This window comes from Oncorhynchus mykiss, chromosome 4 (genome assembly GCF_057628025.1).
Source record: "Oncorhynchus mykiss isolate SJ-2025 chromosome 4, ASM5762802v1, whole genome shotgun sequence".
Taxonomy (NCBI): Eukaryota; Metazoa; Chordata; class Actinopteri; order Salmoniformes; family Salmonidae; genus Oncorhynchus; species Oncorhynchus mykiss.
The window spans coordinates 29,359,059-29,385,985 of NC_143025.1; the positions used below are offsets into that span (position 1 = coordinate 29,359,059).

Consider the following 26,927-nt stretch of genomic DNA (forward strand, 5'->3'; position numbering starts at 1 on the left):
CCATGGTCTGCATACTCACCCGACATGTCATCAATTGAGCATGTTTAGGATGCTCTGGATCGATGTGTATGACAGCGTGTTCGAGTTCCCGCCAATATCCAGCAACTTCGCACAGCTATTGAAGATGAATGGGACCACATTCCACAGGCCACAATCAACAGCCTGATCAACTCTATGCAAAGGAGATGTTTCGCGCTGCATGAGGCAAATGGTGGTCACACCAGATACTGACTGGTTTTCTGATCCAAGCCCCTACCTTTTTTTTAAGTATCTGTGATTAGCAGATGCATATCTGTATTCCCAGTCATGTGAAATCCATAGATTAGGACATAATAAATGTATTTCAATTTACTGATTTCCATATATGAACTCCAACTCACTAAAATCTTTGAAAATGTTGCATGTTGCATTTATATTATTGTTCCGTGTAGCTAATAATTTAATAGGATCTCTGTGGCGTTTTTGAAAACTCTTGTGTTACTTTGATGTAAATATTTTTCTGTTGTAGATAATTCCTCAGATCTTATGGATTTTAGAAATGAACTACACCGCATCGGACATTGGCATTTATTTCAATAATCTTAGCTTCTAAGTTTGTGCTTTTTATTGGCAAAGAGTGTGCTGGACTGACTTACATTTGGTGCGGCAGGTAGCCTAGTGGTTAGAGCGTTGGGCCAGTAACCGAAAGGTTGCTAGATTGAATCCCTGAGCTGACAAGGTAAAACTCTGTTGTTCTGCCCCAGAACAAGGCAGTTAACCCACTGTTCCTAGGCCTTCACTGTAAAAAATAAATTGTTCTTAACTGACTTGCCTAGTTAAATTAAGGTTAAAATAAAACATGTAGTTTCTAATGTTGGCCAGTAGGTGATGGTCCTCCCCAACTATTTGTGCAGGTGAGGTGATGGGCATTTTCATTTTACTGTATCATCATGTACTACTAGTCTAGTTTGATGAGGCATCTTAAGTTATTAATTCTCAGCAACTCTGTATCACATTGGAAGGTACAGTATATCTGTTTTATAATAAATAAATACAAAATAAATAAGTAAGAAGATTTATAACCAATGTTGTATAGCCTGAGGCCTAAATTCTCAAATATAAGCTTTTCTTTTTGAGCATTAAAGAACATTGACACAGATATTACCATTCATTTATTTTTTATTCATTCTTGTATGCAATTGGTATACTTCCTTCTTACTCATACAGCATATAATTTGTATAATTTGGTGTAAATTATTGCCGTTAGAAGTGGGTGCCATTTATAATCCCAAACAGACAAACCCCCATACTTCTTTTCAATGTAAAAAGAGGATTTCAAAAAGCATCCTATTTTTATAATAATCATTTTCATTTATTTCATGCGGCACAATTTCATCCCGGACTGTACTTTTATCCAGAAAACAGGATAGAGTGGTTGAGTGAATGTAGTTTGTACTCTATAGAGGAGGGTCATTGTGTCAGTAATGTTATAGAACGTTAGCAATCCAGCCTTGTGATCCAAGTAGAGCCCTATTTTCTTAGAAGGCCAAAAAGGTAGTTGTTTAGTCTGTTTAGTATTCTCCCAAACACAGCGACCAAACACATCCAAACTCCAGGTCTGTTCATGAAAGTTTAAAATCCAATCAAAATGATCATGACTAGGACACTTCTTTCTGTTTATCCCCTTATATGCAACACCCATAACAACCTGTACTCCACTCCATTCAACTTCCCAGTAACAGCGGCCTGACAGAGCCTCTCTACACAGTACTACAGCATTGTTTACAAATCTCTCTGGGTGGTCAGGATAAGGCAGTGCCACATCCTTCCATACAGCCTCTTTGTTGTCTTTGGAGAGAAGGAGGTTTTTATGTGCGGTGTTTAGGTCCAATGTGAGCTGACAGGCATCTGATGGTAAGAAATCAGATATGATGAACCCATACAACAAGTATTGATCTGTCTGCCTGTCTGTCTGTTGTTTGTCTTCCATACTTACATTTCAAAAACTCCTCCCTTGTTGTTGGTACTTTACTCTCCACAAACTTTTCTTTTACTTGGGGTAGAGCTAGAGGGATACAGAAATAATGAACTAAATACAGTAAATTATGTTCCATTAGTCTCAAGATAAACTGTGATTGTGCTGATGTAATTTTAGTGCAAATGTGTGGTGAAAATTGGCTCACGTGGACTGGGATTTGATGCCTGCAGAATATGAACATCCTGTACTGTGGAAACGGGGATATATAGTCCTAGTGAGTATAACAATGTAATTTAGTCATTCTATACAGATTCAGGTATGTATACAGAAGTCTGTTAATTTGTTGTTTTTTAATTAGGTTTACTCAATTAAATGAAGGAAAGCTATTGATTGGTCAGTGGAGATGGTTTGAGTGTAACAAGGGATTTGACAAGCTTGGTTTGTTTGTTGCAAACCTTTTTTAGAGATTTTTACAAAGGTCCCTTTGCAGATGTCTTCCAATCGCTGTTTCAGTTCAGCCACAGATTTCTTCACGCCTTCAAAAGACACTTGTTGGCTGACATTGATGCTGCATGAGTCTCCACATCCAGGGAGGGCTAGGATTGATTGACAGCTCTATAGACACAGACAGGCAATCTTAATATACAAGTTGGATCCTGACAAATTCAAAGTGAAACAAAGTACCAGAGGAATTGTGTGTGAATTTGGCAAAAAAAATAATATTTTAATGAAGAGTCATTTTATCCAGGAGTCTTGATAGTGCCAATATTACCTGGAGGAAAATAATAGAATCTTTTGTTTTTGACAACTGCCCAAGCTCAGCATCTCTCCTCCTCAACTCTGCAATCTCCTTTTGCAACTGGTCAACCTGCTCTTCAGCCTGGCCCACAGCAGCATTCTCCTGTGATCTGATCAGTCTTTTCACATCAGAGTGCCACTTCTCAACAGAGCGGATCATTTCATCAAAGACCTTGTCACTGTCTTCCACAGCTACCTGTGCTGAGTACTGTAGGGAGGCACACACAAAAAGAGAGCGGGAGAGAGAGCAGCAGTCTTCTCATACAGACCTCTCATACAACTCTGAACACTGAACTCATCAGATGATTGGTTGGAGAAGAGCTTCAGTTGTCAGAAGTTGAAGTTCTCTCATCAATACTCACTGTGAGAGACTCCATGGCCTGCTTCAACCGCAATAGCTCCTTCTCTTTCCTCTTGATTACTTGCTTGGATTTCTTGTGTGCCTCCTTCAGTTCTTTCTGTAGATCCAAAACTCTTATGAGTGAAAATTATATGGGATTTCATTGGAATGGTGCTGTAAACCTTGGGAGGTTAGGGCGGTGTTTTGTTTACTCTCTAGCTATTGTTTAATTGCTATGTGGACTTCAGACTAAGTCTTATCTCTTTTACCAGTGTGGATACTGAAGCATAGGCTACAGTTTCAAGTGTTTAATTCAGCACTTTTTTTTATTTTATTTTAAGTCATACAAAACATGTAGAAGCAGTCTCAGAGAGCTTACCTGTTTTTCTGTGCTTTCAGCTACAGCTGAAACGGTTTCATGGCCTTTGTGTACACCCATCAAACACTCATAGCAGATACAACGTTGATCGGTGCGGCAGTAAACCTCCAGCAGTTTGTCATGTTGGGAGCAGATCTTCTCCTGTAGCTGTATGGAGGCTTCCTCAAGCCTGTGTCGTTTTCCTGGGTTTAGCTTGGCATGAAGCTTGAGGTGTGTTTCACAGTACGAGGCCAAGCACAGAAGACAAGATTTGATGGCTTTCTGCTTTCTCCCAGTACAGACATCACACACAATATCCCCTGGTTCAGCATAACTAGGAACAGAAGGGTCAGCTTGGAGTTCTTCAGTCTTCTTCAGTCTTTCCACTACCTCTGTAAACATGGTATTTTTGTTCAGAGCAGGCCTTGTGGTGAATATCTGTCTACACTGAGGACAGCTGTAGACACCTGTCTGGTCATTTAGACTCCAGTAGTCCTTTATACAGCCCATGCAGTAACTGTGTCCACAAGGAATGGTCACAGGCTCCTTCAGTAGATCCAGACAAATTGAACAAGTGAATTGTTCTTCACCAAATAATGAACAAGACTCAGCCATTTTAGAGATTGTGGCCAAGACGAATGTTTATCTTGTGTGTCAGGGCTGGTTCCGGTATAGTGCAACGATCTGAATTCCTATTCGTTCTGAAAAAAAACATTTCCTGTTTTGCCTGCACAGCTGGGGGGTGTGGTACACACTCCAGTACAGTAGGTGGCAGCCAGTGGTGTAAAGCACTTAAGTAAAAATACTTTAAAGTACGAGTAAGTCGTTTTTTGGTGTATATGTACCCTACTATTTATATTTTTGACAACTTTTACTCCACCACATTCCTAAAGAAAATATGTACTTTTACTCCTCTACATATTCCCTGACACCTAAAAGAACTAGTTGCATTTTGAATCCTCAGGCAGGACAGAAATATGGTTAAATTCATGCACCTATTAATATAACACGTTGTCATCGCTACTGCCTCTGATCTGGCAGACTCACTAAAGTCTGAGTGTTGGAGAATGCCCCTGTCTTTACAGAAAAAAAAGAAAATCATACCATCTGGTTTGCTTAATAGGAATTTTACTCAAGTATTACAATCGAGTACTTTTGTTTGCGGACTAATACCATAAAAGAAGAAGCGATTTTTATCAAGTTCTCCATCTGGGGCTTGAATGTGTACTAGTCGGCTATGCTCAACGATAAGTTATAGTTTTTCTCTTAGCTCTATAATTCAACAAAATAAATATACTGCTCTCTGACTGCTCACAGCTACCAAGAATGCTGTTCTGAATTGGTTTGTTTAATAATAGGGTCAACTTCCAAGTTCCAAGAATAGGGGTGGAAAGATATCCTATGTAGTACAAAAAAGTAACTTCCTCACCATTTTAGATAAGCTGGCTCCGTTCAAAAAATGCAGAACCAAGAACAGATATAGCCCTTGGTTCACTCCAGACCTGACTGCCCTCGACCAGCACAAAAACATCCTGTGGCGGACTGCAATAGCATCGAATAGTCCCCGCGATATGCAACTGTTCAGGGAAGTCAGGAACCAATACACGCAGTCAGTCAGGAAAGCTAAGGCCAGCTTCTTCAGGCAGAAATTTGCATCCTGTAGCTCCAACTCCAAAAAGTTCTGGGACACTGTGAAGTCCATGGAGAACAAGAACACCTCCTCCCAGCTGCCCACTGCACTGAGGTTAGGTAACACGGTCACCACCGATAAATCCATGATTATCGAAAACTTCAACAAGCATTTCTCAACGGCTGGCCATGCCTTCTGCCTGGCTACTCCAACCTCGGCCAACAGACAGTTACAGACCTATATCCATCCTGCCCTGCCTATCTAAGGTCTTCGAAAGCCAAGTCAACCAACAGGTCACTGACCATCTCGAATCCCACCGTACCTTCTCCGCTGTGCAATCTGGTTTCCGAGCCGGTCACGGGTGCACCTCAGCCACGCTCAAGGTACTAAACGATATCATAACCGCCACCGATAAAAGACAGTACTGTGCAGCCGTCTTCATCGACCTTGCCAAGGCTTTTGACTCTGTCAATCACCATATTCTTATCGGCAGACTCAGTAGCCTCGGTTTTTCTGATGACTGCCTTGCCTGGTTCACCAACTACTTTGCAGACAGTTCAGTGTGTCAAATCGGAGGGCATGCTGTCCGGTCCTCTGGCAGTCTCTATGGGGGTGCCACAGGGTTAAATTCTCGGGCCGACTCTTTTCTCTGTATATATCAATGATGTTGCTCTTGCTGCGGGCGATTCCCTGATCCACCTCTACGCAGACGACACCATTCTGTATACTTCCGGCCCGTCCTTGGGCACTGTGCTATCTAACCTCCAAACGAGCTTCAATGTCATACAACACTCCTTGCGTGGCCTCCAACAGCTCTTAAACGCTAGTAAAACCAAATGCATGCTTTTCAACTGTTCGCTGCCTGCACAAACACACCTGACTAGCATCACCCCCCTGGATGGTTCCGACCTTGAATATGTGGACATCTATAAGTACCTAGGTGTCTGGCTAGACTGTAAACTCTCCTTCCAGACTCATATCAAACATCTCCAATCTAAAATCAAATCTAGAGTCGGCTTTCTATTCCGCAACAAAGCCTACTTCACTCACGCCGCCAAACTTACCCTAGTAAAACTGACTATCCTACCGATCCTCGACTTCGGCGATGTCATCTACAAAATTGCTTCCAACACTCTACTCAGCAAACTGGATGCAGTTTATCACAGTGCCATCCGTTTTGTCACTAAAGCACCTTATACCACCCACCACTGCGACCTGTATGCTCTAGTCGGCTGGCCCTCGCTACATATTCGTCGCCAGACCCACTGGCTCCAGGTCATCTACAAGTCCATGCTAGGTAAAGCTCCAACTTATCTCAGCTCACTGGTCACGATGGCAACACCCACCCGTAACACGCGCTCCAGCAGGTGTATCTCACTGATCATCCCCAAAGCCAACACCTCATTTGGCCGCCTTTCGTTCCAGTTCTCTGCTGCCTGTGACTGGAACAAATTGCAAAAATCGCTGAAGTTGGAGACTTTTATCTCCCTCACCAACTTCAAACATCTGCTATCTGAGCAGCTAACCGATCGCTGCAGCTGTACATAGTCTATCGGTAAATAGCCCACCCATTTTTACCTACCTCATCCCCATACTGTTTTTATTTATTTACTTTTCTGCTCTTTTGCACACCAATATCTCTACCTGTACATGACCATCTGATCATTTATCACTCCCGTGTTAATCTGCAAAATTGTAATTATTCGCCTACCTCCTCATGCCTTTTGCACACAATGTATATAGACTCTCCTTTTTTTTCTACTGTGTCATTGACTTGTTAATTGTTTACTCCATGTGTAACTCTGTGTTGTCTGTTCACACTGCTATGCTTTATCTTGGCCAGGTCGCAGTTGCAAATGAGAACTTGTTCTCAACTAGCCTACCTGGTTAAATAAAGGTGAAATAAAAAATAAAAAAATAAAAAAGCATTGCATGAATCTATCATCGAATTTGCCTTTTATAAAGAGAGATATGTCTATGTGTTCACCTTATCATATTTCTCCAATGCCAAATCCATGTCTTGTTTGCAACGAAACTGTCCCTGTTTGAGAATAATGAAATCTGAGACGTCATTAGGTATCTGAGCATGGTACATTTAAAAGTTAAGCCCACCTTTCCACTCCAGACAGATAATGCCTACCGACGCAAAAAAATGTAAGCTTTAATTGCTGGCTACTCTTCTTCTATGGCTTAACCCAACGAGAGAAGGTCAAGTGTTTCCCTAAAAGCTTCTGGGTTTAAACATCTTCTATTGTACAGAAAGTGAATAGCTTAATCAATTGATAGTGGCAGAATTAGATTACTTCTCAAGCCGTCAGCCTCTGAATGTCAAAGAAACGAAACAATGATATCCCCATATGCATCGTGTCTTTCCCAGGTATTTTACAGCTTGTTTCTAGCGTAAAGGACCAAAGCGCTGTTATAGATCACTTTATATAATCAGATCAGTTTTATTTTCTTCAAAATCTTATAACAATGGGTAGGCCTGTGCTTTTCGACATTTTCTTTAATAAAAGGTAGGCCTATGGGATACCCCCTCAATTGGAGTTTTGGTTTTAACTAAACAGCCCTTCACTGATACGGAGTAGGCTATTTAAAGACTGCATGGTGGGTGGAGGATTTAATGACAAATCCATGGATATAAAGTGCCTTCGGAAAGTATTCAGACCCCTTAACTTTTTCCACATTTTGTTACATTACAGCCTTATTCTAAAAGTGATGAAATACTAATAAATCCTCATAAATCTACACACAATACCGCGTAATGACAAATCGAAATCAGGTTGTTAGAAATGTTTGCAAATGTATTAAAAATAAGAAAACAAAAATACCTTATTTACATAAGTATTCAGACCCTTTGCTATGAGACTCGAAGTTGAGCTCAGGTGCATCCTGTTTCCATTGATCATCCTTGAGATGTTTGTACAACTTGATTGGAGTTCACATGTGGTAAATTCAATTGATTGTACATGATTTGGAAAGGCACACATCTGTCTATATAAGGTCCCACAGTTGTTAGTGATTGTCAGAGCAAAAACCAAGCCACAAGGTTGAAGGAATTGCCCGTAGAGCTCTGAGACAGGATTGTGTCGAGGCACAGATCTGGGGAAGTCTACGAAAATATTTATGCAACACTGAAGGTCCCCCAAGAACACAGTGGCCTTCATCATTCTTAAATGGAAGAAGTTCGGAACCACCAAGACTCTTCCTAGAGCCCGTCCAAACTGAGCAATCGGGGGAGAAGGGCCTTGGTCAAGGAGGTGACCAAGAACCCCATGGTGACTCTGAAAGAGCTCTAGAGTTCCTCTGTGGAGATGGGAGAACCACTCTTCAGTAAAAGGAACATGACAGCCTGCTTGGAGTTTGCCAAAAAGCACCTAAAGACTCTCCGACCATGAGAAACAAGATTCTCTGGTCTGATGAAACCAAGATTGAACTCTTTGGCCTAAATGCCAAGCGTCACGTCTGGAGAAAACCTGGCATCATCACTACAGTGAAGCATGGTGGTGGCAGCATCATGCTGTGGGGATGTTTTTCAGCGGCAGGGACTGGGAGACTAGTCAGGATCGAGGGAAAGGTGAACAGAACAAAGTACAAAGAGATCCTTGATGAAAACCTGCTCCAGAGCACTCAGGACCTCAGACTGGGGTGAAGGTTCACCTTCCAACAACAACCCTTAGCACACAGCCAAGACAACACAGGAGTGGCTTTGGGACAAGTCTCTGAATGGCCTTGAGTGGCCCAGCCAAAGCCCGGACTTGAACCCGATGCGAACATCTTTAAAGAGACCTGAAAATAGCTGTGCAGCAACGCTCCCCATCCAATCTGACGGAGCTTGAGAGGATCTGCAGAGAAGAATGGGATAAACTCCCCAAATACAAGTCTGCCAAGCTTGTAGTGTCATAACCAAGAAGACTCTGCAAAAGGTGCTTCAACAAAGTACTAAGTGGAGGGTTTGAGTACTTATGTAAATGTGATATTTCCAGTTTTATTTTTATACATTTGCAAACATTTCTAAAAACCTGTTTTTTCTTGGTCTTAATGGGGTCTTGTGTGTAGATTAATGAGGGGGGGGGGGGGTATTTAATCCATTTTAGAATAAGGCTCTAATGTATATACAGTACCAGTCAAAAGTTTGGACACACTTACTCATTCCAGGGTTTTTCTTATTTTAAAAAATCTTACTCTACATTGTACAATAATTTATGAAGACATCAAAACTATGAAATAACACACAGGGAATAATTTAGTAGTCAATAGAGTTTATATCTGAGATTCTTCAAAGTAGCCACCCTTTGCCTTGATGACAGTTTTTCACACTCTTGGCATTCTCTCAACCAGCTTCATGAGGTAGTCACCTGGAATTATTTTCCAACATTCTTGAAGGAATTCCCACATATGCTGAGCATTTGTTGGCTGCTTTTCTTTCACTCTGCGGTCCAACTCATCCCATCTCCTTTTTTTGATGGTGAATACTTTGATGAATCTCAAATAGAAAATATATTTTGGTTTGTTTAACACTTTTTTTGGTCACTACATGATTCCATATGTGTTATTTCATCAAAGTTTTGATGTTTTCACTATTATTCTACAATGTAGAACCAAACAATCGACTAGTCGACTAATTGGGGTCAGCCCTACTGAATTCAAAATGTTTTTACAAACAGGTTGTTGCACATTGATTGAAAATGGAATACAGTAACATCTCAATACTTTTTAGATGCACCTTTGGCAGCAATTACTGCTGTGAGTCTTTCTGGGTAATAAGTGTCTTAAGAGTTTCCACACCTCGCTTGTGCAACATTTGCCCATTTATTTATTTTTAAAGTTCTTCAATGTCTGTCAAATTGGTTGTTGATCATTGCTAGACAACCATTTTCAGGTCTTGCCGTAGATTTTCAAGTAGATTTAAGTCAAAACTGTAACTCGGCCACTCAGGAACATTCAGTCTTCTTGGTAAGCAACTCCAGCTAACGTTAGTGAGCTAGCTAGAATTCGTGGCATATCATACATTTAGAAAAATCGTAACTTATCATATGTTTAGAAAATGTTTAACATTTTGTACATTTAGCAAATTAACATATATTTTCCGTTTTGGAAATTTGTAAAATTTTAATAAGAATTGTAACTCGTAACATATAACATGGGGGATGGACATCCACAAATTAATACATACGATACGAAACGTAACGTAACATAACATATTAAATGGAGTGTCTCGGATTTACTTACAGAATAATATGAAATGCTCTGAGACCAGGTTGACTACTATGCTTGAAAATATGGAGAGTGGTACTCAGTAATGTGTTGTATTGGATTTGCCTCGAACATAACACCTTATATCCAGGACAAAAAAAAGTATTGCTTTGCCAAATGTTTTTGCAGTATTACTTTAGTGCCTTGTTGCATTGTTTTGGAATATTTTTTATTCTGTACAGGCTTCCTTCTTTTCACTATGTCAATTAGGTTAGTATTGTAGAGTAACTACAATGTTGTTAATCCATCCTCACTTCTCTCCATTAAACTCTTTAACTGTTTTAAATTGACCATTGGCCTCATGGTTAAATTCCTGAGAAGTTTCCTCTCCGTGTTTTTAAATCATCTGATTTGATTATTTTATATATTTTACATGTGATAAAGTCACACAGATCGGCATCTCCCGGGTAAGAGAGAACACACATGACATGTTTTGGAAGTCTTATTCCACCCAAAATATTCTATATTTCCCTAGCTATCTCTTAGCCTTTTCCCTCCCCCTCTCTCACTTTCGATGGCAGATGTCCAGTAAAGAGAGACAGGAGTCCCGGAAAGAGGTGGCTGTTCTGGCCAACATGAGCCACCCCAACATCATCCAGTACAAAGAGTCCTTTGAAGGTAAATAACAACCAGCGCACTACTCAGTCCAGGGTCCCCAGTTCAGAGGTCAACAGTCAGCCGTGATGGCCAGAATACGTCTGGGCCTATATCCATTTCCTTGAGACTTTAGGGTTGTGAAATAAATCATGTCATTTAGCATACACTTTTATCCTAAGCAACTTAGTCCTGCGCGCATACATTTTACATATTGGTGGTCCCAGGAAGCAAACCCACTACCCTGGCGTTACAAGCAGCATGCTCTACCAACTGAGCTACAGGGCCCGTCACCTGTGGTGTGAGTGCTGATGAACCAATGTGATGAATCTCAGTGGGTGTGTGAGACTTGGCAGAAGCCTCCAGAGGGGAAGTAGAGAATCCATCTGGCTCATTAATTACAGTAGGAGGATGGATGACCTCACACTGTCCTCTCCCTCCTGATTCAATCCTGCAGAGTCTGTTTAACATCTGTCTGGCCAAGGAGATCGAATTACGGTGCTTGTGTGTCCTGTAGCACAGTGTAATACAGAGACAGGGGTTAAACCAATCCGTGTGTGTGTCTTTGTGTTTTCTAGAGTGTGGATGTCTGTACATCGTGATGGATTACTGTGAGGGGGGAAACCTATTCAAGACGATCAACTCTCAGAAAGGAGTGCAGTTCTCTGAGGAGCAGATTAAGCAGGTGAAACTCACCTGAGAGCCATGGTTCAGATGAATAAAGCTCAAAAAAGACTTACGTTTGCGTAGCTACAGACTGATTTTTGTCATGGAGGGAGGGCAGGAGTATGAACATGCTCTTTGTTTGACTCTGTGTCTTGATAGATCCAGGATTGGTTAGTGCAGATATTGCCTCGCCCTGAAGCATGTACATGGCCGTAAGATCCTCCACAGAGACATCAAATCGCAAGTAAACAGGAAGTGCGAAGAGACCCAACTTTCCCCTGAATATTGAGCATGTAGTAGTATACGTTATCCATCGTACTAATATGGTTTTGAACTTTTAGAACATATTTCTGACCGAAGATGGTACCATAATGCTAGGAGACTTTGGGATTGCCAGGGCTCTGAATAGGTGAGCAAGACAACATACTAAAGAAGCTAACCTGTGTTTTAGTGAAAAAGGGGGGCAACTTCTTTGCAAAGGTAATCTCCATTTCAGTAACTCCACAATCATCTTTCTCAGTGATGTGGAGCTGGCCAGGACATGTATCGGGATGCCGTACTACCTGTCACCTGAGACTTGTGAAAACAAAACGTACAACAACAAAAGGTAACCATGTCTGCCTGGCTGAGGGGTCATTGCCTCACATTGGGCCGTGAACTTACTTTGAGGATTTGGTCTTTGTGTGAATGTCAGTTTGTAAACACTCATTTTAAGAGTTGAATCACCATGATTGTACAAATTCTGAGTAAATTTGTCACACACACAGGATAATGCAAGGTCATTGAGGTGCATTGAGGCAGCCGCCACCACGATGTATAAATAGTGTCATGTATAGCCTTTATTGAGTCGACTTACTGGCTGGTGCACGTCCAGAGAAGGAAGCCTGTAATGATTTTAACCTATTTAAATATGGTCATGCGGCAGCTGAACAGGTCAATCAGGTTCAGGAGTTTCTGCAGCGTAAAAGAGACGCCATGCTGAACAAGGTGCGCGCTGAGGAACAGTTGGGACGTGGTCGTTCCCCCCCATGTTCATGGTTAATATCCATAGTGTCGATCTGGAATCAAGGTTGAATTTAATGCTTACTGGTGTTTTGGACTAAATGCAGCACATATTATACATCTGAAATGTGGTTGAATTGAACAGTGAACAGGGTGCCCGGCAAAACCTGGCAGCCCTCTATGGTCAGTCCAGCTACAGGAGAGTCAAACCCAACAAAGAGAAGGAGGTAGGAGCCCAGCTTTCAGCTCTGGATGTCCAGGCAGCCTCACTCCATCCGATCCCTCACGCATAACGACATGCTAGGTTTGGCTTCCCAGTCTTCTGTTGTGTCTACATGGTGCTACCCTCAGACACATCCCCTTAACGCTGCAGTCAAAAAGTGACCCAGCAGCACCTCCCAGTGTCTCACTCCCTGTACTGCATGTTTCTGTGTGGACAGGTGTGTGTAACGTTATGTCAATGCACAAGTCTGTGTCAGAGCTGCCGTTCATTCATTTGGTGCACCAGTAACAGCTTCTTTTTTTTACCCTTTCCACACAATTTTGTGCACATTATATTTTGTCATGGGTTTTTGTTTTGTTTTTGACTAAAAGAAACTCATCTCAAATAACACCAGTGTGTCATTTTTAAGTGTTTACGTGTAACTGAATGTACTGAAGTGAATGTATTGTCTTTTTTTTGTTGTGTCAAATGTGTTGTTGGCTAATTCAGTCAATGTTCTCCTTGTGGAAATGGTTATGATGTTAGTGAATTATTTTGTGTTTTTAAAACCTCAGTTGGTGTGTGTGTATGTTGTATTAAAATAGGCGTATGAGAGAGAAAAGAGAGCCTGGGAGGATCATGTGGGTCGCCATCTGTTTTCTCACACTTACCTACTCCTAAGCTAACCCATATGTAGGACCAAAATCACAGCTTCATTTTTGTGTGTTTTTGTCAGCTTGCAGCTCGAGGCGTGAAGGTTGCCATGGTAGCAGGAGGTGTAGCAATAGCAGCAGCGGTAGCTCCTCCTCTAGAGCCTCCCCTTCAGCCTGGCCCCTCCCTCCCTGTACAGGACCCGGCAGCTAAAGCCCAGACTGCATCCACAACCTCCACCCCTGCCATCTCCATAACTACTGCTCTGAAGGACATGGGTACGGTCACCCTAAGCTTTTCCCAGCTATTATTGAGAGAATACCTTCATTATGCAAAAAATAATAATCTTACACAAAGTTGTTTTTCTTCTCTCATTTGTCTCCCTGCCAGCACCTGGCAGAGCTTTCCGTTGAAAGAGGACTCGCCTAAAACAGTTTGGTTGTTTGGTTTTAATGGTGATTTCAGAGTGAGAAGGAGATACCCTGTAGACTGAATGAGAACCTGAAGGCCCAGAGCCCTGAGGAGGAGGTGTCAGCCACAGCCCCAAAAGGACAGTGCCCCGCCCCCCAGCAGAGCCAGCCTATCACAGAGGAGAGACCGTCCTTTGGTGGGAACAGGAAGAAGTAGGAGGCTGGAGCTCCGTCGATTCTCTCTGTAGCCCAGCAGACACCAGAATAGAACTGTATCAGAACGACTGGTGAGTTACACCATCTGCCTCTGACTCTTAAATATACCCTCATCCTCTACAGAAAAGTCTAACACCTATTGGAGTTGGTAGATTAACGACAGCAGTGGATCCTTACTCTGTGCACTGTATTCTCAACTCTTTGACGCTATCCCTTGAAGCTCCATCTCTCTTCCTCTCCCCTTTCCCCAGGCTCGGTCTCCAGAAGAGAGATTGTCCTCTGGTGGGGACAGGAAGAAATGGGAGGCTGGACCTCCACACATTCTCTCCATAGCTCAGCAGACCGTAGAGGACCGCTGGTGAATAAACTACATGCATGTATCCCAGGACAATATCTCCTACATCCACACTATATCTTACATGTATCCTAATGGCTATCTGTTTGTGTTGTAGAGCAGACAGTGGGCGAGGTCATTCGGATGGACGATGTCCCCAGAAAAGCGTTTCTCAGCTGCTGGGGAACGTCGGCATCTGTGAAGAGAAACTCACCGGTGAGTCCTTCCTTTACCCACCAACACACACACTCACTATCACCAACTACATCCAGTACAGGCTCGACGCCTAAGTATTAACGACTCTGCTAATGATTCTGATTCCTGAGATGGGATGGGTGGTGTGAGTGGAACTAAGCAAGTGATGCGCCCAGAGCCAAACCCACCTGCGGTGGCACCTGTTATTCAGAATACAGAGGCCAAAGGTCAGGAAGTGAGGGCTACCTTAGTAGAAGTGACAGTTCAGGAGAAGAAGCAGACTATGTTAGATTTTATTTTATTTTATTTGGATCTCTTTTAGTCCCCATTTGGACTAATCTTCCAAGAGTCCTTAAACATTAAAATACAATTTATAAAACAAACACACTTTCACATATAACACACTATTACAAACATACATGATACACTAGCATAATGACCCAATAAATACTCTAAAAAATATTGATTCTTCATCTGCCATAGTCCCACAACATTTCTATATACTATATTTAAATGGTTTTAAAATAATGTTTAAATGTATATATTGAAAGGTTTCTAGTTTGCTCAGTTAATTTATTCCATTTCTTTATTGCTCTAAATCAAAATGTTATTTAGCCTATTTCTCATTTCTGTCTGGATAACGCATAGATGGTGGACAATCTATTCCTAGTATTTACGGAATGTCTGTCTCTTACCAACTGAATACCGTTGTGAACTTGGCCGTTTTAAATGATGTATATAATAAAATAAGCATGTTTTTTTCAATTATCTTGTTGTTTGATGACCAACCAACAACACTGCGCATGACTGCAACAGAAGAACCATATCTCCACCTTAAAACAATCCTTGCTGCTTTATTCTGTGCATTCTGCAGCCTCCTAACTTCACTTGATGATGCATTTCCCCAGACCACCGAACAGTAGTTCACCTGACTCTCAATTAATGCTTGTGTTATTTACTGAAGAATTTTTCCTGGTAAATATTTAGCTATCCTTCTGATTATGCATGCTGTTTTAATATTTTCTTTTACATAGATTAGTTGTTTGAGACGACCATGATAAGCAGTTGTCTAGCTACACTCCCAATAGTTTGGTTTCTGCCACTTCTTCAATTTGTACTCCTCCCATACTTAATTGTATCCCATGGTGTTTTGGCCTTTTCCTAGTTGAACAGACCAACAAAACTTTGGTTTTCTTGGTGTTTAAAACAAGTTTGTTTTGGCAAACCCACTTCCTGATATTGTCCAAATCTCCTTGTAAAGCCTGCTGTACCTGTTGAACCGATTGTCTTGCTTCATAAATTGTAGTATCATCTGCAAATATAGTAGCTTGAGTTTCAACCAAGGCATAGGGAAGGTTGTTGGTATATATTAAGTAAAGAAGTGGCGCAAGGCAGCTGCCCTGCGGTATTTCACAGTTTAACACATTAGGGGAAGAAAATGAACCATTGATATAGGTGGACTGTTTCCTGTCAGTTAGATATGACTGTACCCAATTCAATGCTACCTCCTTAAAACCATAATGCATTAATTTGTCAAAATGATTTCATGATCCACTAAATCAAATGCTGCACTGAAATCTAAAAATAGTACACCTACAAATTTGCTATTATCCATAGCATGGAGCCACTGGTCAGTCATGTCAACTAATGCAGTGGTAGTGGAATGGTTTTTGCGATAAGCATGCTGATTGGCTGCAATCAGATCATTCTTTTCCATGTACTCCCACATTTGTCTACTCACAATACCCTCCAATATTTTACTGAGTGTAGGGAGTAGACTAATTGGTCGACTATTGGCAGGAGTAATGGGTTCTTTGCAGTCTTTCGGAATAGGACACAGTTTCGCATGCTTCCATACATTTGCGAACATTCCCTTTTCCAGTGACCAGTTAAATATGTATCTCAGTGGAGCTGCCATCCGGGGAGCAGCACAGCGAAGCAAAATGTTTTCCATAAGACCTTAACCTGTAGATTTACCATCAGGTAATGACTTCAATAGGTTTAACACTTCCTCCACTGACACTGTTTGTAGACTAAAAGAGCAGATCTTATTGCTCATAATATGATCATCAATCCATTGGACAATGGCTTGGTTGGAAGAATGTATGTCTACATTGTTGCTCAGTAATTTAATTTTCTGTGTAAAAAAATCTGCAAATTGATTGGCAATATCAACTGGTTTTGTTATCATTCTCCCGTCAAACTCCACACTAGATGGGCATGATGAAATAGATGTACCAAGTAAGCCCTTAACTGTGTTCCATACCTTTTTAGAATCATTTTTAGAATCAATAAAAGCATTGTTGTAAAATAACTTTTTTTCCCTTCGTTTCAATTTAACTGCATAATTACATAATGTTCTATAATTATGTTCATCAATTTCTAATTTTGACTTGGCTGCTAAGACTTTTGCCATATTTCTTTGAGAAAAAGCCTCACCCAATTCATCATCAATCCATGGAGATGGACGGGCACCAACTGTAGTCTTTCTTATAGGGGCATGATGGTCCATTACCTCCATGAGCAAATCAAGAAAACATTCTGTAGCGTGATTTAAATCATCCTCTAGATAAATCAGCTCCCAGGGTACAGCAGCCAAATCAGAAGAGATGCTGAAGACGCCACCCAAACCTCTAGAGAGAGAGAGGGTGAGTGGGTTATGTACTGTACAGGTTATCAGTTACTGACACTCTTTATCCAGAGACATACAGGCAGTGGAATATATCAGCCCATCTAAATCACTCAGGCAGATGTTCTCGTGTTCTTTCCAGATCCAGCAGACTTGGAGTCAGTGGTCCTGGAGGAGGGCAAAAAGCGGGCTGCAAATCCCCCAGCTGGCATAGAGCAGGCATGGGAGGAACAGGCCCTGCTGCTGAGGTGAGGGTTTACTGCCTCCACTGAAGCGGCATGACAAACATCTAATCCAAGTATATGCCTATTCCTAGTGACCTAATGTGAATTTCATTGACATTATTAACATAGGATTAAAAACCTCTAGACTAAAATGTGACTTGAACTGTAATGAAGTTTAGCCATTTTCTTGGATTATTTAGGACATGTTCATGAAACGCAATTATTAAAGAATTATGTCTTGCAAAACCAGTGTTATGAATACAGAATTCCTAATGGATACTTGCGTTGTATTTTATGTGTGACTTCCCTATCAGGCCACCAGGGGGCAGAGTAACACCAGCAGAAACCAAGGGGTTTGGGGAGAGGGCAGAGAAATAACCCAAATCGTCAGGTAAACTGAGAGAGACACTGCTATAACTAGACTGCCTTTTCGGTGAAGCAGTGAAGCTCAGCTGCCTTTTCCTCTTTCTTTCTCTTTCCCTCCCGCCTAGCTATAGTGCCAGTGTGTGAGAAACCTCTGTTTGTGAAGCCGTGCTCCTCGCCGGCCCACCGTCGTACTGCAACTCTGGTTCTTATGTCAGCCCAGTCGTCCATGGAGGACTCGTCCTCCTCTCTGGCCTCACGCTCTCGCTCAGTCTCTCCGCTCCGCTCACAACAGCGCCCTCTTCATCGGTTCGAAGCCTCCGTTGATGTACAAGTACACCCTCTGGACAGGACGCTGGTCTATCGCAAGAAATCAAGATTGTGTTTAGAGGTAGGTGAAGGAGTCGAGGAGAGCAGAGATGTCCGAGATGCGGTTTTTTAATAGGCGAATCCACAAACATATAGGTCAGGTACAATACCAAAAATGAACGCCCTCGACAAAACGAGAAACCAGTTACTCACTGAAGGAGGAAAAAACAACGCTCCTAAACTTATACACACTTGGTATAATACGTGAAAACAAATAAGGCACAACCTTAACGAGCCACATCCCACAAATAATCCATAAACCTAGGCAGGCAACAGGGGTAATTATACACACAGAAATGAAAGCAAATGAAACCAGGTGTGAAAGAACCAAAGACAAAACAAACGGAAAAGGAAAAAAGGATCAGTGATGGCTAGTATGCCGGCGACGCCGACCCCCGAGAACCACCCGGACTGGGAGAGGAACTACCTTCGGTGGAAGTCATGACAGCAGGGCCTTCCATTCATATGAGATCTATTATTCTGCCCTCTACAGTGATGTGATGCACAGCTGTGGTAGATGTTCATAAAATGTACTCGGACCTTTCTGCCTGTGCCTGATGAAATGCTGAGGTTCTGTGGTATTTTTAGGCTCTGATTCAGTCTTTAATAATAAAGGGCTCTGGAATGGAGCCAGCCCCATTAATCACGTGTTCTGGAAGAGAGCCTGATGAGAGAGAGAGGACATTTATCTTCCTGCATCTTTCATAACCTCTACCGGGGAGAGAGGGAGAGAGGCCCATGGAGAGACAGGCGAAGTTCCCTGTTATTTTTGTAGGGACTGTGTGTGTCTGTGCAGAGTTCCAACTTTGAACCGTGTGTGTGTGTGTGTGTGTGTGTGTGTGCACGCTCAGGTCCAGGTTGGAGCCCTGCATGTGTGTTTTCAGCGATGGCTCTCCCTGGACACAGCGTTATTAATGCGATTCTTCCACATCCCTGATGTGTCATCATACCAGAGGCCACTCCACCGGCCTGCCTCACACACTCACTCACTCACACATGCGCACACACACACTCACGTGCACACCCATGTCCTCAAACATGATCGGACCCATCTCATTTTCCGCCTAAAATGATGTCCCGGAAAGTTGGCTTTTGTTTACAATGCCTTACTAGTCAAATATCGCATATTGAGCAGCAACTGTCCTGATTTCGGGATGATGATCCAGTAGTTAAAGGCATTTTTCACATTTTACAATTCTATTCGGTTTCTTGAGCTTCTGGGCACCTGACCTGGCTGCACTACAACTTATTTAAGGCAACAACAAAAAAATCCTGGTGTAACAAAAATAATCTTGGTGTAACAAAAATAATCCTGGTGTAAATTTTAGAGTTATGAAAGTCTTGAGCTGGCGCTAAGAATTTGCATGTGTGATAATTAGTTAGTCATGGTGGGTGTATATGAGTGTGACTTGCTGGCTGTGCGGTGTGTGTGTGTCCTCAGATGCTGCGGACCTGTTCTCTCCTAGACCTCAGCAGACTGTTCAGCTCATTACAGGAGGCAGGAGGGAGCAACAGGGCTGTTGCCCCCGACAACAACAACAACCTGGAGATAGAGACAATGGAGGAAGAAGAGGCCAAGGAGGATGAACAATCAGAGAATGAGGAGTAAGACACTGCAACACACTTGCACTACACACACACACACACATACACCATGAGTATATGTCTGATACATAGACACTTAAGTTGACCTCTCTGTGTCATGAGGAACATGCTTTGTGCAGTATTTTTTTTATTTTTTTTTATTTCACCTTTATTTAAACAGGTAGGCTAGTTGAGAACAAGTTCTCATTTGCAACTGCGACCTGGCCAAGATAAAGCATAGCAGTGTGAACAGACAACACAGAGTTACACATGGAGTAAACAATTAACAAGTCAATAACACAGTTGAAAAAAAAGAGAGTCTATATACATTATGTGCAAAAGGCATGAGGAGGTAGGCGAATAATAAAAATTTTGCAGATTAACACTGGAGTGATAAATGATCAGATGGTCATGTACAGGTAGAGATATTGGTGTGCAAAAGAGTTGAAAAGTAAATAAATAAAAACAGTATGGGGATGAGGTAGGTCAAATTGGGTGGGCTATTTACCGATAGACTATGTACAGCTGCAGCGATCGGTTAGCTGCTCAGATAGCAGATGTTTGAAATTGGTGAGGGAGATAAAAGTCTCCAACTTCAGCGATTTTTGCAATTCGTTCCAGTCACAGGCAGCAGAGAACTGGAACGAAGGGCGGCCAAATGAGGTGTTGGCTTTGGGGATGATCAGTGAGATACACCTGCTGGAGCGCGTGCTACGGGTGGGTGTTGTTATCGTGACCAGTGAACTGAGATAAGTCGGAGCTTTACCTAGCATGGACTTGTAGATGACCTGGAGCCAGTGGGTCTGGCAACGAATATGTAGCGAGGGCCAGCCGTCTAGAGCATACAGGTCGCAGTGGTGGGTGGTATAAGGTGCTTTAGTAACAAAACGGATGGCACTGTGATAAACTGCATCCAGTTTGCTGAGTAGAGTGTTGGAAGCTATTGTGTAGATGACATCGCCGAAGTCGAGGATCGGTAGGATAGTCCGTTTTACTAGGGTAAGTTTGGCGGCGTGAGTGAAGGAGGCTTTGTTGCGGAATAGAAAGCCGACTCTAGATTTGATTTTAGATTGGAGATGTTTGATATGAGTCTGGAAGTAGAGTTTACAGTCTAGCCAGACACCTAGGTACTTATAGATGTCCACATATTCTAGGTCGGAACCATCCAGGGTGGCAATGCTAGTCGGGCGTGCGGGTGCAGGCAGCGAATGGTTGAAAAGCATGCATTTGGTTTTACTAGCGTTTAAGAGCAGTTGGAGGCCACGGAAGGAGTGTTGTATGGCATTGAAGCTTGTTTGGAGGTTAGATAGCACAGTGTCCAAGGACGGGCCGGAAGTATACAGAATGGTGTCGTCTGCGTAGAGGCGGATCAGGAAATCGCCCGCAGCAAGAGTATGAAACCATGTGTATGATGAAGCTGTGAGTAATATGACCTGTGTTCTCTGTGTGTATCAGGATGATGACCTGAGGGAGTTAAGGGCCTCCATAGAAAGACTCCTACATGAGGAGCGCAACGAGGAAGAGGAGAGGGGTGATGAAGATGGTAACGGGAGCCCTCCAGAGGAAGAGGGAGGAGATTGCTTCAACGGCAACCCTGCTTTGGATGATGATGATGGTGATGATGACGATTCTGCTGAGGTAGAGGAGGAGCTGAACGGGATGGCTGAGGATGAGGAGGAGAGTTCTAATTGGATTCCAGGTGATGAGGAGGCAGGACACATACTCACCAACGGACTGGAAGAAAGAAGCACCACAGCAGTGAGAGCCAGCTCCATGAAGAATGGAAGACGAGGAGCACCACAGCAGTGAGAGCCAGCTCCATGAAGAATGGAAGACGAGGAGCACCACAGCAGTGAGCGCCAGCTCCATGAAGAATGGAAGACGAGGAGCACCACAGCAGTGAGAGCCAGCTCCATGAAGAATGGAAGACGAGGAGCACCACAGCAGTGAGAGCCAGCTCCATGAAGAATGGAAGAAGAGGAGCACCACAGCAGTGAGAGCCAGCTCCATGAAGAATGGAAGAAGAGGAGCACCACAGCAGTGAGAGCCAACTCCATGAAGAATGGAAGAAGAGGAGCACCACACCATTGAGAGCCAACTCCATGAAGAATGGAAGAAGAGGAGCACCACAGCAGTGAGAGCCAACTCCATGAAGAATGGAAGAAGAGGGGCACCACAGCAGTGAGAGCCAGCTCCATGAAGAATGGAAGAAGAGGAGCACCACAGCAGTGAGAGCCAGCTCCATGAAGAATGGAAGAAGAGGAGCACCACAGCAGTGAGAGCCAACTCCATGAAGAATGGAAGAAGAGGAGCACCACACCATTGAGAGCCAACTCCATGAAGAATGGAAGAAGAGGAGCACCACAGCAGTGAGAGCCAACTCCATGAAGAATGGAAGAAGAGGAGCACAACAGCAGTGAGAGCCTTTTCCATGGGGAATGGCAATCAGGTACATTTAGTAATCCTTCTTTTATCCACATGCACAATAGTTACAATGCACGCAGTCAGAACCAGATTGTCAATAGGATTGTGTGTGTGTGTGTGAACACCAGACGACAGTGGTGAGGAGGAGGATGTTGAAGCTGAACAGCAGGACAGCATCTACAGCCGTCTGGAGGAGCTGCGTTTGAACCTGGAGCAGGAGATAGGCTTTGAGAACTTTATAGAGGCCTACAACACGATCAAGGATGGGACATGCTGACCCTCTACCCTCATGATGTCATTTATGATCTATCGTCCAGAAATGACGGATGGTAATTGAATGTTCATGTCATTGTACCATTAAAGGCAATTCATGAGGTTGAGGATGAGAACATCAACATGTTATTGAACAACATCCTGGGGACTGAGCACCAGCACCTGTACCCCAACATCCTTCACCTGGTCATGGCTGATGGAGCCTACCAAGAGGGTTAGTATCAGAGACCTTTCTCTCTCTCTCTGTCTCTCTCCACTCTGCATCCCACCTTCACTTTACTTGCCCTTTGTTTTGACATATCTATTTTCCCTCATGTTTAAATCACAGACATGCATGATGTGTTCTTCTATTAATTGTTGTGTTCAGCCAGTATGCTGAATGCCTCTACAACAGGTTCTCCCACAGCTCTAGACTGTGTGAGAGAGCCAATAAACCCTTTCATCTAATCTGCCCAATCTGCTATTCTCTCTTAACACCCCCACATCTCTACCCAGTCACTTGGACTGTGGCGATGTGAAACACACCCTAAAGACCCCCCCCCCCCCCCCCCCCCGCACACACACACACACACATACACCAGACTCATGTGCCAAGTCAGCTGTCAGACACTGGGGAGGTGTAGGGGGGGAAGAGTTTAATTTGTGTCTGACAGAACGGAACGGAACTCCCCCAGGACATGAGAGCAGAGGATTCAGACAAAGCTCTCAATCTCTCTGGACTGTCTCTCTGCTCTCTGTGTTTTGTTCCCTCATCTTACTCTTTGGATAAAATAAACACTTGTCTTTCTCTCCCTCCTTACCACACTGTCTAGACTGTTCTGTCTAGACTTCCAGTGCTGGCCTGTTTGTCTCTAACAGCCTTGCTGTTCGATCCATTTTTATTTGATCTTGTGTGTGCCTCAATCCCTTTCATTTAGGCAATGAGAGCAGAGAGGGTAATGTTGATGGAGCTAGGCACAGGCAGGAAGGTGAAGCTGAAGGCTTCTGATTTCCAACACTTTTACTATGCTGCTTTAAACTTGTCTGTAATGTGAATTAGTCTAACCTGTCGCTGAAGATTCGAGCAACTTGTCTCCATTTATGCTTAAATGGTGATCCTGCTGAATGCTGTTGTATGGCTGTTTTTTATGTGCCAGATTCAAGTGTTTGACCTCTATCCCCCCTCTGTACTTTAGTGTTCAGGGTCAAAGGTCACTGGCTTGGGTTTTGGAAATGGCAATTTAGTAATATGACTGCGAAAGTGATGTGCTCAGTTTCTCTCCCATCCCATCAAATGAAGAAAGATGATTTGACCTGTGACTCCTGGGCTCTGAGTGTACTCAATGACTCTCTCAGGCTACTGCAATCTAATGAATCTTTGGTTTTAACATGATTCCCATCTCTCTCTCACCGTCCCTGTTCCTCTTCGTCTTTTAGATAATGATGAAATTGGGATGTGTGTTCAAGCCGCTGGCAACTTTTGACAATCTACTAGCCATCCAATGTCTTCCGATGGTTGGAGAGGGGTTGGAGCCAGGCCCAGGCACACTTGCATGGGTGCACCTCAGCCACGGGTGCACCTCAGCCACGCTCAAGGTACTAAACGATATCATAACCGCCATTGATAAAAGACAGTACTGTGCAGCCGTCTTCATCGACCTGGCCAAGGCTTTCGACTCTGTCAATCACCGTATTCTTATCGGCAGACTCCAATTGCCTTGGTTTTTCTAATGACTGCCTAGCCTGGTTCACCAACTACTTTGCAGACAGAGTTCAGGGTGTCAAATCGGAGGGAATGTTGTCCGGAACTCTGGCAGTCTCTATGGGAGTACCACAGGGTTCAATTCTCGGTCCGAGAAAATGTATATATCTGTATATATATATCAATGATGTCGCTCTTGCTGTCGGTGATTCCCTGATCTACCTCTACGCAGACGACACCATCTGTATACTTCTGGCCCTTCCTTGGACACTGTGCTAGCTAACCTCCAAACGAGCTTCAATGCCATACAGCACTCCTTCCGTGGCCTCCAACTGTTCTTAAACGCTAGTAAAACCAAATGCATGCTTTTCAACCGTTCGCTGCCCGCACCCGCCCGCCCGACTAGCATCACCACCCTGGACGGTTCCGACTTAGAATATGTGGACAACTATAAATGCCTAGGTGTCTGGCTAGACTGTAAACTCTCCTTCCAGACTCATATTAAACATCTTCAATCCAAAATCAAATCTAGAATCGGCTTTCTATTTCATAACAAAGCCTCCTTCATTCACGCCGCCAAACTTACCCTAGTAAAACTGACTATACTACCGATCCTCGACTTTGGGTATGTCATCTACAAAATAGCTTCCAACACTCTACTCAGCAAACTGGATACAGTCTATCACAGTGCCATCCGTTTTGTTACCAAATCAACTTATACCACCAACCACTGCGACCTGTATGCTCTAGTCGGCTGGCCCTCGCTACATATTTGTCGCCAGACCCACTGGCTCCACGTCATCTATAAGTCTATGCTAGGTAAAGCTCCGCCTTATCTCAGTTCACTGGTCACGATAACAACACCCACCCGTAGCACACGTTCCAGCAGGTATATCTCACTGATCATCCCCAAAGCCAACACCCCATTTGGCCACCTTTCCTTCCAGTTCTCTGCTGCCAGTGACTGGAACGAATTGCAAAAATCGCTGAAGTTGGAGACTTATTTCCCTCACCAACTTTAAACATCAACTATCTAAACAGCTAACCGATCGCTGCAGCTGTACATAGTCCATCTGTAAATAGCCCACTCAATCTACCTACCTCATGGGGGGGGCTGGCCAGCCGTTGAGAAATGCTTATTGAAATGTTTGATTATCATGGATTTATCGGTGGTGACCGTGTTACCTAGCCTCAGTGCAGTGGGCAGCTGGGAGGAGGTGCTCCCTTTCTCCATGGACTTTACAGTGTCCCAGAACTTTTTGGAGTTAGAGCTACAGGATGCAAATTTCTGCTTGAAAAAGCTAGCCTTTGCTTTCCTGACTGGCTGTGTGTATTGGTTCCTGACTTCCCTGAACAGTTGCATATCGCGGGGACTATTCGATGCTATTGCAGTCCGCCACAGGATGTTTTTGTGCTGGTCAAGGGCAGTCAGGTCTGAAGTGAACCAAGGGCTATATCTGTTCTTAGTTCTGCATTTTATTAATGGGGCATGCTTATCTAAGATGGTGAGGAAATTACTTTTAAAGAATGACCAGGCATCCTCGACTGATGGGATAAGATCAATATCCTTCCAGGATACTTGGGCCAGGTCGATTAGAAAGGCTTGCTCGCAGAAGTGTTTTAGGGAGCATTTGACAGTGATGAGGGGTGGACGTTTGACCGCAGACCCATAGCAGATACAGGCAATGAGGCAGTGATCGCTGAGATCCTGATTGAAAACAGTGGTGGTGTATTTGGAGGGCAAGTTGGTCAGGATATTGTCTATGAGGGTGCCCATGTTTACGGATTTAGGGTTGTACCTGGTGGGTTCCTTGATGATTTTTGTGAGATTGAGGGCATCTAGCTTAGATTGTAGGACTGCCGGGGTGTTAAGCATATCCCAGTTTAGGTCACCAAACAGAACAAACTCTGAAGCTAGATGGGGGGCGATCAATTCACAAATGGTGCCCAGGGCACAGCTGGGAGCGGAGGGGGGTCGATAGCAGGCGGCAACAGTGAGAGACTTATTTCTGGAGAGGTGGGACAAAGGAGGTATCAGAGGTATGATGAGTGGAACTAGGGGCTCCATTGTAAACTAAAACAATGATAACTAACCTAAACAACAGTATACAAGGCATATTGACATTTGAGAGAGACATACAGCAAAGCATAAAGTAATCACAAGTGTTGATTGGGAGAGCTAGCTAAGACAACAACGGGTAAGACAACAGCTAATCAGCTAAAACAACAACAACAGGTAAAATGGCGATGAATGGGCAGAGAGGGTTGGTTAACTACACACAGAGCCTGAGTTCACGGCTGGGGCCGACAGATAAACAAAAAATAAACAGAATGGAGTACCGTGATTAATGGACAGTCCAGCAGGCATCATCTATGTAGCCAAGTGATCATTGGGTGCAGGGGGCAGCAATAGATGGAACAGGGAAGCCGTGGAGTAGTCGCTACTACGCTAGCACGCGGGCGACACAGCGTTTAAAGTTAATAGCCTGGGGCTAGTAGAAGCGTCTGCTCCGACGTCCGACGGAGGCCGGTTGAAGGCACAGCGGATGGAGTATTCGTCGGCATACCAGCCGTGGTGGTGCGGCGGGGCGCCGTGTTGACAAAGGATCCAAGCCAGATGGCGAAAGAGGTATTGTAGTTGTGGTCATTTATATTGCTAGCCGGGAGATGCGCCTGGCTCACGGCTAACTGGTGCTAGCTTCGGGGCAGGGGCGTTAGCCACTATAGCCACTAGGTAGCAGCGGTGATTCGGTGCCAAGGTCCAGAGCTTA

At 43.5% G+C, this 26,927-nt stretch overlaps 2 protein-coding genes across 7 annotated transcripts; one reads left to right on the top strand and one right to left on the bottom strand.

The window, feature by feature from the left end:
• Nucleotides 1-1,140: 1,140 nt before the first annotated feature.
• On the bottom strand, nt 1,141-4,167 carry LOC110521649 (E3 ubiquitin/ISG15 ligase TRIM25). Of its 3 annotated transcripts, none has more exons than XM_090231743.1 (7): nt 3,475-4,167; nt 3,118-3,213; nt 2,730-2,963; nt 2,413-2,572; nt 2,163-2,199; nt 1,976-2,044; nt 1,141-1,887 (listed from the first exon to the last, which is right to left on the bottom strand). In XM_090231743.1, exons 1-6 carry the CDS (start codon nt 4,066-4,068, stop codon nt 2,008-2,010), a joined length of 1,158 nt encoding a protein of 385 aa, XP_090087869.1. In that variant the 5' UTR covers nt 4,069-4,167; the 3' UTR covers nt 1,141-1,887; nt 1,976-2,007. The 3 variants fall into 3 exon arrangements, with proteins under 3 accessions (XP_090087869.1, XP_090087868.1, XP_021455019.3); XM_090231742.1 differs by having other exon boundaries at nt 2,163-2,204; XM_021599344.3 differs by having other exon boundaries at nt 2,163-2,228.
• Nucleotides 4,168-13,844: 9,677 nt separating this feature from the next.
• Nucleotides 13,845-26,483, top strand: LOC118945810 (uncharacterized). 4 transcript variants are annotated; one of them, XM_090231745.1, is made up of 8 exons: nt 13,845-14,151; nt 14,332-14,438; nt 14,533-14,630; nt 17,381-17,486; nt 17,777-18,216; nt 19,636-19,799; nt 21,234-22,227; nt 22,331-22,931. In XM_090231745.1, exons 5-7 carry the CDS (start codon nt 18,037-18,039, stop codon nt 21,244-21,246), a joined length of 357 nt encoding a protein of 118 aa, XP_090087871.1. In that variant the 5' UTR covers nt 13,845-14,151; nt 14,332-14,438; nt 14,533-14,630; nt 17,381-17,486; nt 17,777-18,036; the 3' UTR covers nt 21,247-22,227; nt 22,331-22,931. The 4 variants fall into 4 exon arrangements, 2 of the variants coding, with proteins under 2 accessions (XP_090087871.1, XP_090087870.1); XM_090231744.1 differs by lacking the exons at nt 13,845-14,151; nt 14,332-14,438; nt 14,533-14,630; nt 17,381-17,486 and adding an exon at nt 23,892-24,678 and having other exon boundaries at nt 17,899-18,216; nt 21,234-22,689; XR_016495196.1 differs by lacking the exons at nt 13,845-14,151; nt 14,332-14,438; nt 14,533-14,630; nt 17,381-17,486; nt 22,331-22,931 and having other exon boundaries at nt 17,954-18,134; nt 18,554-19,799; nt 21,234-21,959.
• The last annotated feature ends 444 nt before the right edge of the window (nt 26,484-26,927 follow it).